Source organism: Mytilus californianus, unplaced genomic scaffold (genome assembly GCF_021869535.1).
Source record: "Mytilus californianus isolate M0D057914Y unplaced genomic scaffold, xbMytCali1.0.p SCAF_4, whole genome shotgun sequence".
In the NCBI taxonomy this organism is placed as follows: domain Eukaryota; kingdom Metazoa; phylum Mollusca; class Bivalvia; order Mytilida; family Mytilidae; genus Mytilus; species Mytilus californianus.
In genome coordinates, this window is record NW_026262690.1 from 94,264,712 (window position 1) to 94,281,989 (window position 17,278).

General features: G+C 29.5%; 2 protein-coding genes across 7 annotated transcripts in view; one reads left to right on the plus strand and one right to left on the minus strand.

Moving 5' to 3' along the window:
• LOC127698874 (uncharacterized) overlaps positions 1-16,899 on the plus strand; it is a 101,630-nt gene extending 84,731 nt beyond the window's left edge. For 4 of the 6 annotated variants that reach the window (XM_052202580.1, XM_052202583.1, XM_052202582.1 and 1 more), the window contains 2 exons: positions 4,146-4,237; positions 10,011-16,899. In XM_052202580.1, the coding sequence (XP_052058540.1) occupies positions 4,146-4,237; positions 10,011-10,133 (215 nt within the window). In that variant the 3' untranslated portion in view covers positions 10,134-16,899. The remainder of the gene's footprint in view (positions 1-4,145; positions 4,238-10,010) is intronic. The other 2 variants (XR_007980973.1, XM_052202584.1) reach the window with 2 other exon arrangements.
• LOC127698854 (aftiphilin-like) overlaps positions 1-17,278 on the minus strand; it is a 538,231-nt gene that overhangs the window by 375,186 nt on the left and 145,767 nt on the right. The gene's annotated exons all lie outside the window — the stretch shown is intronic.

Here is a 17,278-nt window from a genome sequence, read left to right on the forward strand (position 1 = left end):
TTCAGATATTTAAACAGCTCTTGTAACAATTTGATTGAAACATTCACAAAAATTGAAATATTTGTAGCATTTGATTATAGGTTAAGAATACAAAATAAAATTTTCAAAGTAATAATTGCTATAAAATTCATGATAAATGTTGAAATAAAACTCTCAGTGAAGGAAAAATCTATTTATTATAAAGGACTTTTAATTTAATTTAAGTGTAATGTCATATGTCTTAATCATTACATAATATTGTTTTGGTACATGTAGTTCACTACATGTAATATTGTAATAGCCATATAATAAAATCACAAGGTATAGATATGATTTATATGTACTGTCACGTCTTTCTGACTTAAACTGTCGTAATTCTGACATCAATCATTTTTCTTGCTGAGATTTAACGGAGAGATTAAAAAAAAGTGAGATATTACATGTATGTAGACTGAATAAGTCAGTTAACCGTCAGCATTTTGCGTGTGATCACCACTGGTTAACCAAATAAGAAAAAGAAAAGACTTTTCTATGTAATGAATATTTATCGAAATAAATAGCTTTTTATATTTCAAGGATTTAAAAACTATTTTGCCTCAGTTTCTTATAAGAAAAATTGAGTTTTGAATAGTATTTTTTTGTCAAATTTTTGTTTTCAAATAATAAAAGTAAAATTTGGTCCTGTTTATTTATAAATAATTTTTTGTCTGATTTATTCATGTGAATAGATATGTTTTCAAATGTTAAAAGAAAATTCATGATGCAGTTCAGTGCTAGAGGCTTTTCATACAAACAGCATGAATTATATTTTAATGAAAAATTATCATATCATTTTATGCATATCTATTTTACAAGATACTTCATTTTTCTTCAGGCAGTTTTGAAAAATAAATGTTCAGACTTTGATCTGTGTTGACGTAATGTAAAAAATAGTGGTGTAGACACTACCTAAACATCCCATTATGTGTTTTGCACGACTGTGTTTTTACTAACAACCACACACCAAGAATAATGCTGTTGTATTTTTATCAGTCATTGAAAGTTTATAAAAGAATAGAGTTCCAATGTCCCCTACATTGCACATACTTTATCTGTCCAAGGGCAATAACTAAAAATTTTTAAAAATTGTTCTTTTAACTTCTTATAAATATGTTAGAGAAATGTGGGCATAAAATGGCTAACATTGTTATTTTCCATATATTTTTATTTCCAAGAGGCATAACTCCTGTAAAAATAGTTGGTTAGCACTCTTCCAAGACCTTGCTGATATGGCCTTTGATATAAACTTCATAAAAATTTGACAAAAAATGTAGTTGTGGTAGTTCTTACAATGCAATGTTCCTTATAAATAACATATCAAAGAGACATAACTCCTGTAAAAATAAAAGATACAAGACGTTGCTGATACATGTATAAACCTTTGATATAAATTTCATAACATTTCTACAAGAAATGTAGACTTGATTAGGCCGTTAGTTTTCTCGTTTGAATTGTTTTACATTGTCATTTCGGGGCCTTTTATAGCTGACTGTGCTTGATGGGCTTTGCTTATTGTTGAAGGCCGTACGGTGACCTATAGTTGTTAATTTCTGTGTCATTTGGTCTCTTGTGGAGAGTTGTCTCATTGGCAATCATACCACATCTTCTTTTTTATATTGAGAGCACTTAACTATGCAATTTTCTATATAATTAATATTTCCAAGGGGCATAACTCTTAAAGATAGTTGATCTTAAGTGATGTTAGAACTCATTTGAGACTTTGCTGACATAAGCCTTTGATGTAAAATTCATAAATATCTGGCAAGATTTGTTTCCATTTATTTTTATTTCCAAGAGGCATATCTCCTGTAAAAAAAGTTGGTAAGCACTCTTCCAAAACCTTGCTGACGACACTGGCCTTTGATTTAAACTTCATAAAAATTTGACAAGAAATGTAGGTGTGGGAGTTCTTACAATGCAATGTTCCATATAAATAACATTTCAAAGAGACATAACTCCTGTAAAGTGCTTACAAGACTGGATGAACGGACAGCATTTCTAAGTCTATATAGGGTACGATAAGCAGATCTTTATTTCAATATAAAACATGAAAAAATGGATTATGATGCATGGCAATAAATTTTTTGGCCCATCTCTTCTTCTTCTAATCATGTCATCTGCCTTATATAATAACCTGAATGAAATTAAATGTATCACTCAAAGAACTATTCCTGTACATTCAAAGTAAGGAGCCGGGTGGGGTTGTGTAATGTTGTCTAGAGAGATATAGTTCCCATTTGTAATTGCTCAGACATAAAGTGTCTTTCTAAACATGTGTTCTAAAAGCCGAATCTTCCATTAAAAAGAGTAACTTATAAGAAGCACTTTAAATCATTGTTAGCAGGAATTTTCAACCAAAAATAAAATGGACTTTAATTGTTAATATGTAGAATTGTGAATCAATATAACTTGTTTTTAAAGGCACGTTTTACATTTGAATAGCTGAATTTCTGTTACTAACTAATATGTAACCTTAATGATGACAACCTCTACGAAACTAGTGCTTAATAACATTGATTTGAACGGCTTCCATTTTAAGGAAAGTGTTATTGCTCTTGGCTATTCTATGTTTGAGTGGTTGTAAAGTTACGAAAAAGGTTTTGTTTTGTAGGCTATTTATTGTGAAACTGTGAAACATATCTAAATTGGATTCTAGCTCGGAGAATTTTAAATTGAGAAAATGTTATGTTTGGTGTCTAATATGATTTATTTTTAGAATGTGTGTTTCTTTTTTATTGTATCAAAGGCTGCAAAAAACTTCTGATGTTATCCTAAAAATCCATTTATTCTATATTTTGCTATTTTTTTATATAACATTACATAAAGAAACTATTGATGGCAATTTTTTACATGTCAAAGCACTTGCCTTTAATCATAAGCAGTTAAAAAGATCTGTAAGATTCATGCACAAAATTTCTAAGAATTTTATTGTCGATGACTTTTTGCAATAAATCTCATTACTTTTTTCATATATTTTTCTGAATTACATAATGAAAAAAATATATGTCAGAATAAAAATGTTGAGAATGAATGGATTGGATGATCAAATCATTGATATATGTTTACCAAATATTTCATACAATCTTGATATATATGAAATAAATCATTTTTGGCATTTGTTTTGTCATTTTGTTTTGGAAATTTTTGAGTTTAAAATGCTATCTGTCTTTCTCAAATTCTGCCATCAATTGAAATGTCAGGCACAAATTGATCCAATCAAAAGGCTGTCTGTTATTAATTGTGACTTGACCATAATTGTAATGCAACTTTGAAAACATCTGACCCTATGAGATTGTATCATCCAAGATGTTGAATTGGTAAGGAATATACTATTGATTCGTTATTTTAAGTGGGATACCAATTTTAATGGATAAGGTGGTACCAAACACCTTGACTTAAATTAATTTGGCTCGTTTAATTTTCATAAAATTTTGACAAAATATTTACTTTGACCCTTTGACAAAAATATAAAAATTTCAAAAAACTTGAACGACACAATTTATCGGAAAAATTTCATTGGATATATAGCAGTTTGACAAACACTTATTTTGATCATTGAGAAGCTTAATATTTCCTTAACAATAGAAGGTGATTAAAACGTTCAGTTGATTTGTAAAGAGTTATCTCCCTGTAGTGTTATGTACCACCTTTAGTGGGTAAAGATAAACCACAAATTTAAATGTTCAACGAAATACACATTTTCAAAAGACTTTGGCAAAACTATGAAATCAAATAATAATGAAAATACAAGTTTTCCTCAAACCATAAAAATTTGTTTCTATGAAAATAAATTAATCCACAGTATGCGATGGTACATATGGCTGAACATGCTTTTTGTTTCATATTTGGGACAGACATGTTTTAAATATGTTTTTCTCTTATTTGGAGGAGGATTTGACCATATGTCAGGTCTACTTTTGCAGTGATCTGTGGAAATGGTAAATTTCCAAAGCTTGCTTCTATGTAACTAACACTTTCCTAGGTTTTAGCAAATCGTGCTCTCTATTTTGAATCAGAAATTTACCGTTAATGTACTAATTGAATTCATGTTGTATGTTTTTGTTTTTATTACTAATGTATACGTTTTCAGGATATCTATAATGATTTCAAAACATGATTTCTTGTAGTCATACCCTTTAGAGGAAAAGTTCGTAAAGCTTCAATAACTGATAAAGTTGAAAAGTCGAGAATATCTCAAGCCTATATTGATACAATAAAGGTAAACTTGGTGTAGACCCCCTTATTTTTACCTGCATGTAGATGTTCTAACCATGTTACCTGTAGTTCACTAACATCACAAATATTAGTCCATGAATGCATATTTATTATCTAACATATTGGCATAGAAATTGAATTATCTGGGTTTGTTTTCAACTTTTGGCAAAAATTTATCAGTTTTTAATGATTTTTCACAGTATTTTGACATCTATTTTCACAGCTTTTTCACAATATTTTGACAATTATTTTTCTCAATTATTTTTTCACATTATTGTTCACATAAATAATAAGGTTACTTATTTCTGAGGGTCTCTAAAATAAAAAAACAATAGTCTGAGAGTACTTTGTGAAGAATTTTGTTGTTTGATTTATATATTTTATCATAATGAATTGCATGTGCATCTTCCGACATTGTATTTAAAATTTTATTTTATTTTATTAATTATGATTATGATTGCATGTGTATCTTCCAATATTTTATATAAAATTTTGTTTGACATGGTGTTGTAATTGTAGTAAATGTAGTAGTTAGTGAATAGAATAATCATTTAGTTAGCTATAAATACAGAAATAACAAGTTTTTTACTGATATTACTTGTAATGATATTATCAATATTAGAACTGCATCGGTGGTCTCCTGGTAGCATGTTGAACTCTAGTAAGTGCAGGTGGTTGTGTGTTCGCACCCGGCCGGGTCAAACCAAAAATCTAAGAATTGGTATTTGAAGCTAATCTCTGCTAAGCATGCAGCATTAAGGAGTAAGAGCAAAGGCTGGTGGGCTCGGGGTCAGAATAATGTGTCTGGGTAGGGTAACATGTATTCCATTTGGACTGTAACCTTTTGAAGTAGCATGTAAAAAATCCAGCTCATAGTGTCGGTCTAGTACAAGGCAGAGTTGATGTTTATATTACATTAACATGTTCTCGTCCTGAATATGCATTTAATTTACCGCTTGACGTTTTTAAAACAGCCGCCATTCATGACAACATCAATATTAGAAATTTTCCAAATTTCGTCTTTCATCAGTGTAAATTATTTTGCAGTTGAAGCAGTCTCACCTGTAAAGTTTTTATCCAATCAACTTTTACAAAAGTACTGTTCCAATGATGCAACACCACCTTTGAATTATTGCATGTTTAATTTTCTCAACCTTTCAAAATATCTGTTATTTCTCAATCTCCTATGATTGCTCATTAACAATAATTACTTAAGCTTTGCAAGGATTCTGTTCGAAGTACATGTTTATGCTGTGTCTTCTTTAGTAGGGGGCATAATGTTTTCTGGTCTGTGGTTCTGTCCATCATCATTCATTTGTCCAGTAACAGGTTAGAATAGTATCATAGTATACCATGAAAATTGTGGTCAGTTCAACTTTTTACTTTTAAAGTACCGTACACATGTTCATTATTGTCTGGACTTTTTAAAATACATTGTATATGCCAAATTAGGATATTGACCAAGATTTTGCACTTAACTGAATATGGAAATTTGATATTTCAAGTGAGTCATGGTGTCAAATGGACATATATTCTTGTTTTAACAAATGTAAATCATTAACTAATTTCTACATAAGGTTGCAGAGGACATAATGTTTTTCAACTTTCCAATCATTTTTTACTTTTCTTTGACATTTCTTTGATGGCATTTTCATTTCTTAGGTATCCATTTAGATTGAAACATTAAATTGATTGTCTTAACATGAGTTCAATCGTAAAAAAATCTGGATGAAGTTCAAGAACCTTTTGGAAGGGGGGGGCTAAGAAAATACCATAGAGGGGCCTTATTGTTGCACACAATAATAATGTCCTGTCTTTAAGCTAGTCTTAGGTTAGGTTTCTATAACCTTCTTAGCATTATAGATAGAACTAGAGAGACATCTCCATCTTCAGTTTACAATTAGATAGTTCAGTTATCTCCCCTTCAAGCTGTCTGAATGGAATTATTTTCATCAAGCATTTGTTGTACATACTATGCTCAAGTTTCATGTTTGTTCATATTGACAATGTAGGAAAAGACTCTGGGACAGATAGATAGACAGGGGAATACCTGTTTACCCTTGCCTTCTCCCCTCTTTCCCTCAAAAGACAAGTTTCTTTCTGGAGGTACTCTAACTGATTTGACAAATGACTGATGGTTATTAATAAACTATTTACTAAAAAAGGGGAGGGAGGGGTGTCTCACTTAGGTAATTTTGAATGTAAAATTGGAGAAGGGTGATTATTAGGTTATACATGCATATGTACCATGATATAACCATATTGTACTTAGTTGATACTTTTAAACAAAGAACATTGTTACTATTTGTAGATTGAATGTGCAGTGAAATCAAATCTCTTTCGATACTTTATAACAGCATCTGGTTATTTATGACCACAAAAATCTATTTCAACTGAATCTATTTTGATATCAATTTGTCCTGAACTATACATATTTGCATGAGATTCTTTTGTAAAATCAGATTACTATTTTAGTTTAAGTTTTAGTTTCATACCAATTTTCAAAAGCAGTAAATCTTTTGGTGACATTTATTAGTAGAAAAATAACGCAACTTTAATTTGTCACTGGTATGTGAAACTTAGATTATATAATTACATCAATTAAGATAATAAATCACGAAAATAGTGATATTTAAATATATCAGTGCATGCATGTGTATTCCCATGTTTGTTTACAATATTTTTATTTTGTTAGAATATGGTGTCTGCTTTATGTCCACAAAAAAAAATGTTCATTCTTAAACCAGTTTTCTTGCAAATGATACAAGAAATGATCTTCGTTTTTTTTTATAAATTTTATTGATATTTCGATAATTATTAACTATTCAAATCAATGTTGATCTGGGGACTAAAATTACTCTAAAGATTCTCTCAGAACAATTCTAATTTTAACATTATCAGCTTTTAAAATACTAGCTGTTTGTAATGAAGAAGAGAAGCAGGTGATTAAACCTTCTGTAAATGTCTTTTGGCCATTTTTGTCATTGGGTTGCTGTCTCATGTCTTTTGGCCATTTTTGTCATTGGGTTGCTGTCTCATGTCTTTCGGCTTTCATTGTCATTTGGGTTGCTGTCTCATTTACAGATGAATGACCTTCTAGAGTTTTGAGTTATTATCTAATATAATATTTCGGTAGTTAGACAAAAGAAACATCCATTAATGATTAGAAGTCGGAAATCAAATCTAGAAATCATTGCTCCTGTATGATAAATTGGTCTGGTCATCCGTTATGGTATAAATGTCGAGATGTATTTCCAAATACGAGATAATTGACCTAGCTTTATTGTATGATAAATCATAAGATGAGTCCGGAAAATCTAGCGACAGGGTCAGTTGTTAAACAAACTAGATTTACTGGTATCAATTATTAGGAAAATTTAACAGTAAATATTATCTCTGGTATTATATCATTGATTTATAACTACATTTATTTCATTGGTTTAAGCCATTCATGTATTAACCGAATTTTTGACAAGCAGTCAATTCTATTTTGATTGTTCCAGAGCTTTTTAAAACATTTAGTTACTTGAGTTTTGTATGATCAATCTGATTTCAAAAGCTGTCAGTTTCTTTTTATCTTTTATTCGAATTTGGTTACATCTGACACATTGAAAGTATAAGTTCAAGGTTAGAGGTAATTCTTTGATGAAAAAACTGTTTAAATAAAAATTGCTTATATGTGGAGATAAGGAAAATCTTAAGTTGGAAGTATTTTGTATGAAATTGTTTCTCAGTAATGAGCAATTTTGATTACAGTGGCAGTTCAAGACTTGTTCTTATCATGTACATAAGGGTTTTAGTTGCACTTGATATATTAGTCTTTGACAGAAATGGTCATTAACTGAGTGTTCAGTTTGCGGTTTATCTCCCTCATTATGTACATGGATGTATAAAAATTGGTGCTGAAATTAATCAAACAACATACCAAACACCCCATATTTGGATTGTCAAGCCATCTTCATAATCAAACATTGGTGTATTGCATATTTGCAAGATCTACATGTTTGTCACACAGGATTCACCTGACCTTAACCTCATTTCATGGATCAGTGATCAAGGTTAAGAAGTGTTGTGATTATGTAGGTTTTCTAAAAAAAAATCTATGTCTAGTTGTCAACTGTTTTTGGTATATGGAATAATTGCAAAGTGTACATTCCCTTTGGGCAATGTTCATCTGACCTTGACCTCATTTTCATGTTTCAGTGATCAAGGATAAGTTTTGTGATTATGTACAGTTTCTCAGATACTGTAAGAAGTAGGTAAACTATAGTTGGTGTATGGAATGATTGTAAGGTGTACATGTCTATCAGGCAAGGTTTATCTGACCTTCGACCCTATTTCATTGTTCAATGGTCAACATTAAGTTTTTGTATTTGGGTTCATTTCTCAGATACTTTAAATAATGGGTCAGCTATATTTGGTATATGAATTGATTGTATTACAGTGTACATGTCTGTCTGGCAGGATTCATATGACCTTGGCTTCATTTTCAATGATTACTATTATTGAATTATTTTATTTATTTACCTGTAGTATAACCATTATCTTAAAGACTTTCAACATAGATTCAATCGTGATCAGTAAAGCAGGCAAGACATTTCAGTGAGTCCACTCTTGTCAAATATAAACATATGATTGTTTAATTTGCTGTAATATATACTGTAAGTCAATAAAATAATAATTAATCTATAAAAAAATACTGCATTCTTATTTTTCTAGTAATGTGATTTTTTCTGGCTTGAAGCATTATTATGAGCTTATGTCTGTGAAGTATCTTATTCCTGTAATAGAAAATAATATCTAGAAGCCATCTCCAATTATAGTCTTTTATGTGCAACAGTATGGAATTTTATGGACAGTCAGCCCACGTTAGTCGTGAAATTTTAACCAAAAGTTATTTCAATTTCATGACATAATGTACTTAAATAAAAATAACCGAAACCAGTCATAGGAGCATTGATTTACAAGAAAAACTTGTTATTATTTTGGTAGGAAGTGAATAGTTAATGCAACTTAAATTGATTTTTATGTTGTAACTTGACAGATCACAGGATCTTTTTACCGTGGAAGGAAGGCTTCTTATGTGACTGTCATGTTTCAGTAGTATCTTCGCTGTTTGATTTTCTTTCTTCAATGAACCTTGTAGCTGCAATTATTGTTCAATGGAAGCAGTTTTTCATGTCTTTTATCAGGGTTAATTGTAGTAGCTCAAATTGCTTGGAAAAATCATAGTTGAAATTACATATAAATTTCGCACAAATGATTGACTTTTATAGTAAAAAAAAATCAAACTTCTTGTTTTGGTTGATTGATAATGATATTATGAATATAATGAGAAGTATTCCCAAAACAGCCCAATGACATAAAAAAAAGCAAGGAACATTTGATTATTTGATTTATTAATTTAGATATTCTTTAACCTACCGATCAATAATTTAGACCAGGGTTTTCTGGGGGTATGTAAATAGGCAAAAGAATGGATTAACAACTGGTCCATGATGGCCCTAAAATCGTGAAAATTCAGGCCTCAATTATAACATTTTAAAAGGAAGATATACATGAACATGCATTTATATTGAAATTACATAAAATAAATTGGTTTGATATAGTTTTCCCAACATATTATAATGTTGTCAAAATATTGTAGTTGGAATCTGAAAATGTTTTGTTTTCAATTTTAGATTGTTTAAGCTTGTTCCTTTTTCTAAGTTCCCTCAGAACTTAGAATATAGAAGTCTTTTCATTTCATTCAAAAATATTTTTTCTTAATCTTCCAGGAAGACGCAGAACACAGAAAGAAAGAGCTTGAAAAAATGCTCAATGAACATCAAGAAATAGTACAAGAAATAGGACGATCATCATCACGAGACAATTTAGCAGAAGACAATAGAGATCATTGATGTTATAAGTAACTATGGTTACAAAGACTTAAATTGATGTTCTTCCAAAAAAAGGATTGTTGATAGAATTTATTACGAACATCAAAAGAATTACAATATAGTTTTTATTCCACAGTGAAATGAAATGGAATTGAAAATGGAGTCATCAAAATGCTTGTAACTTTAAATGGAAACTAAAAAAGTTACATATCAAAGAGTTGTCCCCCTCTGGAATAATGCATATGTATATTTTTATTTAAAAGTCAGAATACTTTGAAACACATTATTGTATTCATTGTATAAACATAGAACCTTCATATCATGTTAAGCCTAGAGACGTGTTTGTATGCAGAGGAAATATGGGTATATTATTTATAAATTTTTTATTCTATCATGCATATCAATTATTTGAGAGTACTTTTAGTTCAGCATATTTTTTATGGTGATGGTTAGGACACACAGGCAAGATTAATTATTGCAAATTCAGGAAATGCTGTAAAGAAATAATGCTATCAAAATTTATAATGCATTTTTTTAAATTTTTGTAGAACCTTTCTCCTCACTAAGTTTCGCACAATAATAATAACATCACACACATTTCTGATATAACAGTACTTTTAATTCAAACTAAAAGATGTAGAAAATGTATTTAGTTCTGATGGTTTTTTTGACAATAAAAAATTAAAAATTTCAGAATCTCAGAATAGATTTCTTTTACTGAAACTAAAAAAAATATTTCTCTAATAGGATTATAGTTTTTTAAGAGTCAGATAGAAATGTTTGTTAAGCTTTTCTCACTCCAATCTATGTTAAACAGACCTTTATTAACTGGAGTCAACACCAGATGGACATGGTCAATTCATGTTGTTTACCTACCATTACATAGATATTTAATGTAGATTAATTATCACTCAGTAAAGAGGGTGGGAATTGGGTATCCTAATGACAACAAAAGCCCACATGTTGTCATTTTAAGCATACTCGTGTATCAAAATTTCAGCTAACAGGAAGTAGGAAACTGACAGATCCTAGAGGTGCTCATACCTTACTGTCAAGCTGCTAACCAAACATGAAGTCATTCTGAGAAAAGTGTGACAAATATATTTGTTGGAAAAACTGATGGACTGACGTACAGTGTGATAGCCCCAAATCCTAGAGTGATGGTGTATTTATAAGGGGTAAAAATTTTGTTAAAGTAACATTTATAATAAACAGTATATTTATTTATGCATAAGAAAAAGATGATTTGATTATATAAAACAGGGGCAAAAATATAACGATGATGGCATCTAAACAGTAGCTAAAAGGGGATGTTTGATGCTTTCTCCATTAAGGCCATTCCTACCCTTAGTTCAATTTTATATTTAAAATGTAACTGATTACCCCTTTGTGTTAGAAATATTCATTTTGATGATTTTTATTTAAATCAGCAAATATTGCTAATGTGAGAAAATTGTTATTATACAATAATACATGAAATTGACCCCTTCCATCTGTGTTGAACACAATTATTATGGTCATTTATGTAAGTTGTTATTCTGAATATATGTCAATATTGAAAGAGAGACCTTTGACAAACACTTCACAGAGTTTATTATCATAAATTTACATGTGTCTAGCAAATATTCAGCTTTATTTTAATTTTATCAAAAAACTGTGTAAAAAAGTGCTATGTTGAGACCAAAATTGCTCAGGTGGGAATCACGGTCACCATGAGCAAGCTGTTTCACCTGAGCAATATTGATTTCTATGCCTTAACTGTTTTTTATATAGCTATAGATAAAATTTAAATAGGGTAATACATACATGATTTTGCTTCTAAGTATGCAAACTGCATTGACAGTTCAACATTTTTTTTTACTAAGAGCTAATGTCTTCAAATTTTGAAAATGTAATTTAATAAAAATAGGAGTGTGATTATATGTCCTTATTCTCTGTGCATGAAAATTTAGCACACTTAAAGAGAAATGATGATATTTTTAGAATTTTCATTGTTTAATTAATGTATGAATAAGAAATGTGAAACATTTTTGTGTAAACTGTCCAGTAGAAATGTTTTTATATGTATATATAACATTGCCTGTGGTTATAATAAGCATTCATGCTGTATTTGTCCAGTCATTCATTAACAGTATAAAGTGAATTTTCTTCAGATGCTATTACGAACATTGTTTGACAGGATTTTTCTTAAGCTTTTTGCTCAAAGGCAGCTGCTGCTGCTTTTGTTGTTGCCACTTAATGATAAATTTGAGCATAAAATCAATTGACTGCTTTTTGTATGAGTGGACAAACTAATTGGATAATATTAGGTACGGATATGTTTCTTTTGTAATTCCTTATTTTTGGAATTGTGTACGACAAATCCAGGAAGTAAAAATCAAAATGGCTATATAGTAAATCAATATCACTTTAATGAAAGATTTCTCTTTGGTGAATAAAAGAAAGAAGGAATTTATAAACAAGACAGAAAATCTAGCTTCACCCTATTGATGATTCTAGACTCCTTTAGGTCTATAAATCTTAATATGGAATGTTACTATATAGATCTTCCTTTAATTTTAATTTTTTCAACAACTTGACTTTTTCTGTATGAACATTCACAACAAAGTTGTATATCCTTCAAGATATTAATTTCAACAACCACTTTTCTATAAATAGCTCATGAAATTTAAATTGGAGTAACTTTTTTTTCTAACAAGAATATTGGTGGTTTACACATGAAGGGTTTCTGCTGTAAAATATAAATTTAGGTTGGTAGTATATTACACTTAAATTTTGAAGCATTCAGAACATCCTGTTTTGGCTATTGGATTTTGAAAATGTATTGTGTGGAATCTTAGTAGCAAATTTAAAAAAAACTTTAAGCTATTAATGATGAAAATTTAAAAATCAAAAAAAGTAATATACCAGAATTTGTATTTTACTCTATAATATCAGTCTTCTTTATGTTTACTGTAAATTATTGAAAAAATGTTAACCTTTGGAGCTTTGGCTGGCTAGATGTTATTGAACCTATGTTCTATAGTAACACTGTTGCAGAATTTTCTCGGTTAATCTTAAAATGAAAACATCCAGACCACAACACCTGAGGTTCATATCTTAAATTTCCAGTTTTTAATCATATTGACAGTGTTGTAATTAATAATGTGATTTGCTAGATCAGCTTATCTGTAGACTTTAAACTGTAGTTGGTCTTAAGTTTGTGCTTTCCCACATGAATATGCTTTAATTGTGACTTCCTTTATAGAAATATGATAATATAGCAATAAGAAAAAAATAATCATGTTTATTCCTTTAAGGAAAATTTGTAGGCAAGTATATTGTAATTAGCATTTACAGCATAAACCATCCATGTGTTTACCTTTTTCTTTGATAATGGTTGTTAAATTTACATTGTTACAAGAGCATTTTAGAACATTAACTAGCTAATTGCCTTACAGGGACTTTGGCAAACCCTCTGTGATTGAATCTTTACACCATCATGATGGTTTTTTAATTTCCCATAATTCATGTTTCAGTGGGCAAATATTTTTAAAGAAATGTCTTAATTTATTTGTAAACTTACTATTCTACAGTTTTTTCCTATTTATTAAATAAATTAAGCCTATAATTTCGAAATATATATATTAAAAAAACGAATCAAGCTGTTTTACTTTTGATGGCCTATTCTTTTGCAATCTAAATGCAATTGACCACTTGCAAGAAAATGAATATATGATTGGTTTATATGCTATTACTGTAAGATATGAATTTAAAATGGTGGTTACCTATGATGACAGTTTTACCAAGCTGAAAACACTGGATGATATTTTAGTTAAGTATTTTTTTTAGCAAAATTTGTTAAAATAGCTGTAAAATCCAAAGGGGGGATAACTCTCAAACACCCTATTATATTTGTACAAACTCCATGATCATGATAGTTGATGAAAATTTTTGAATAAAATTAATTTATTTTAAGAAATGTAAATATTTTTGAATTGTAAATAAATTCAAACCATTGTGTCATTCATAACCATTCTACATTGTTAACAATCATTCCAGCATTTCATTTCTGTACTGTTCATATCTAGCAAAGTAACTACCATTGCCAAGAAACAATTGTATATTATACGGTTTCAGGTGAAGTGTAGAGGGCATACATTCTCTCTTTGTTTGGAGAAAAATGTTTTGCAGTAAATCGTAAAAAAAGAAATTTGGCCAGCTTTACTTGCCCCTATTTTTACCGGGGCACATTTGGATTGAAAAAAATGTGATTTCTTTTTGCGTAAAATCATTAAAATTTACATGAAAGTCTTTTTCGCGTTAATACAATAGATTCCACCTTCTGGGTTAATGTCAAGCTTCTTCATCATTTTCTAAATTCTCCTTTGTTTGAATCTTGAATGGTTCACCACAGAGACAAAAATAAATCTCACTATACTTACTTTAATGTCCATGAAATGCTTTTCTGGAAGAAGAAAAAAAATTACCAGGCAGACCAGTATTGACATTTTGACTCTTGAGAATTAAGTTATCTCTAGAAATGTTGGATTTTTATTTAAACATACATATTTTCAGATTATCATTACATGCACTTAAAACTGAGAACATATCAAATTTTTAGAATTTTCTTAAAGATTTGTTTCATATGCATTATGCACTTATGTACATATCTTTTTATGATCAATTTAACTTTCAAATTGTGTTTTCACCTTGAAAAATATTTTTAAACAAGTCTAGGTGCAAATTTGAACATTAAATAGGGAAAATAAACTTTCCTGAATATTTCTCTTTAGCTTTTCATTGTGTTTTCACCTTGAAAAATATTTTTAAAAAAAGTACAGGTGCAAATTTGAACATTAAATGGGGAAAATAAACTTTCCTTTATTTTTCTCTTTAGCTTTTCATAATGTTGCCTTTATGTTCTCAAAAGAGTTATTTGTTAAGCATGCTGGTAATTTTGGTCATCAGGTTAGTCTGTTTATTCAAAGTAATATTGAAAAAAAGAAATGAACTGACTTACAGGACAAGTAAAATTACCAGACTCTACGGTACTGTGGATTCATTTATTTTTGTGGGTACCAATTTTCGTGGATTGCGGAAAACAGGCCTTTTTGTGGATACGTGATTTCATGGTTTTGCCAAAGTCTGCATACAACCTAATAGAAATTTGTTTTTCGTTGAACATTTAATTTCGTGGTTCACCTGTACTAATGAAACCAACGAAATTTGGTATCCAACAAATAATACTGAATCCACAGTATGTAGTTCTCTATTGATCTATTACTTAAGCTCATTAAAAACATTTCATTTGTTTTGTCCAGACAAGGCTATGTGTAAACTGTACACATTCATAAGTCAGTCTTTTTTGACAGTAGCAATGTATACTGTTGTAGAACAATAACTATGAACTACATAGAATATTATATAATACATGCATTTCCGTTTTAAGTGCATTTTGTTATTGCATTTATTCATGTGACAATTTGTCATTTTAGAATTGTATATTTTGATGACTTGAGTGATGTATTATATCATATAACATTTTAAAATATTAATCATTATACATACAATTCTTTCGTAATTGTATTGATTTAAATTGTCAACATGTACATTTTTTTTACCCAGCCCAGCTGACAGATGATGTGACGATATACCCATTGTACAACAGTTTCAGTGTCTCATTTTTGTTCCCATTCTCTGCAAGAATTGTGGTGTACTCAGAATGACGTGTTAGATCTCAAATATCTGTGTTTTTGTATTAATTGATTATATTCTTATTCCTAGTTTGGCTTAGACTTGATTGTGGCACATTACAATTAGTTGTTGAGTGTTTTAAAATTTGCAAAACAAATGGGACTTGCTGATGGTCAAACTTTAAGATTATCATTGAACGTGTATGTTTTATCTCAGGTGATAATTTATAATACACAGGAAGTGTATTTGATTTTTAAGAGATATATATTGAATATATCAAATTGATGCAGTTTTGACTGCAATTTCACCAAATTCTGTAAAAAGCATAAGCCTATGCATACGTTTTACAACTGGATATTCAATACTATTGGAAAGTATATCCTATGTGGAATGCACATTGAGTTATCTCCCATATCTCAGTATTTTTATTAAAATTTTCATTGAAACTCCAGTAACCTACAATCAATTATTTTGATGCTTTAAAAATAATAATCCTATTGTTCCATTCCTAGGAAAGATATGTAAACAACATATTATAGATATCTTTTATCAAGCCGTGTGTTTTGATTTATTTTTTTTCTCGTTTGTGTTCAGCTTACATTTTCTTTTCTAAGTATAAAATGAGTCAACAAGAAGTATCCACTGGATGTAAAGCAACCAATGATTAATCTATCAAGTTATAAAACAGCTTTTGTTTTTACAACATTGAATTGTTTCAGGACTTTAGGGAGCAACCATTTCATTTATGTGCTGTTGGGTGAGAAATTGCTTTTACACTCACAAATTTTTTTCACAAAATTTACAAAACTTTGCTCTTTTTTTTTTGCTACAGGCACATTCAGTTTTTTTTTATTTTGATATATTGATAGATTTTTTTGTGATCATGGAATTGTTCTTAATGTCTTTGCCTTCCCTTACAAATTCAATTGTTGCTCCCTTTATACAATGTTATATAACTCCCTTGCTGAGATAAATTCTTTCTATTCTGTTGTCAAGACTGTTAACCAATGGGACATAATATTGTATGTTTTTTTTATTGATGATAGATATAAAACTGAAAACAAATATAATTCAGTTTTTCCTTGCACAATTAATAAAAATATTTTATGTACCCTGAAGTTTTTCTTACATTTATTTGACCAAAACTATGTGTCTTGTCACGACTGTAATGTACCTCAACAGTATATGATTAAATGTCATACTGTGCCTCTGTGGATTGATTTATTTTCATGGATACCAATTTTAGTGGATTGATAAAGTTATGTATTTTTGTGGATACTTGATTTTGTGGTTTTGCCAAAGTCTTGAATATATACAAGCCAATAGAAAAAAGTAAAATAACAAAAATACCGAACTCCAAGGGAAATTCAAAATAGAGTCCTTTATAAAATGGCAAAATCAAAAGCTCAAACACATCTTACAAATAGAAAACAACTGTCATATTCCTGACTTGGTACAGGCATTTCCTTATGTAGAAAATGGTGGATTAT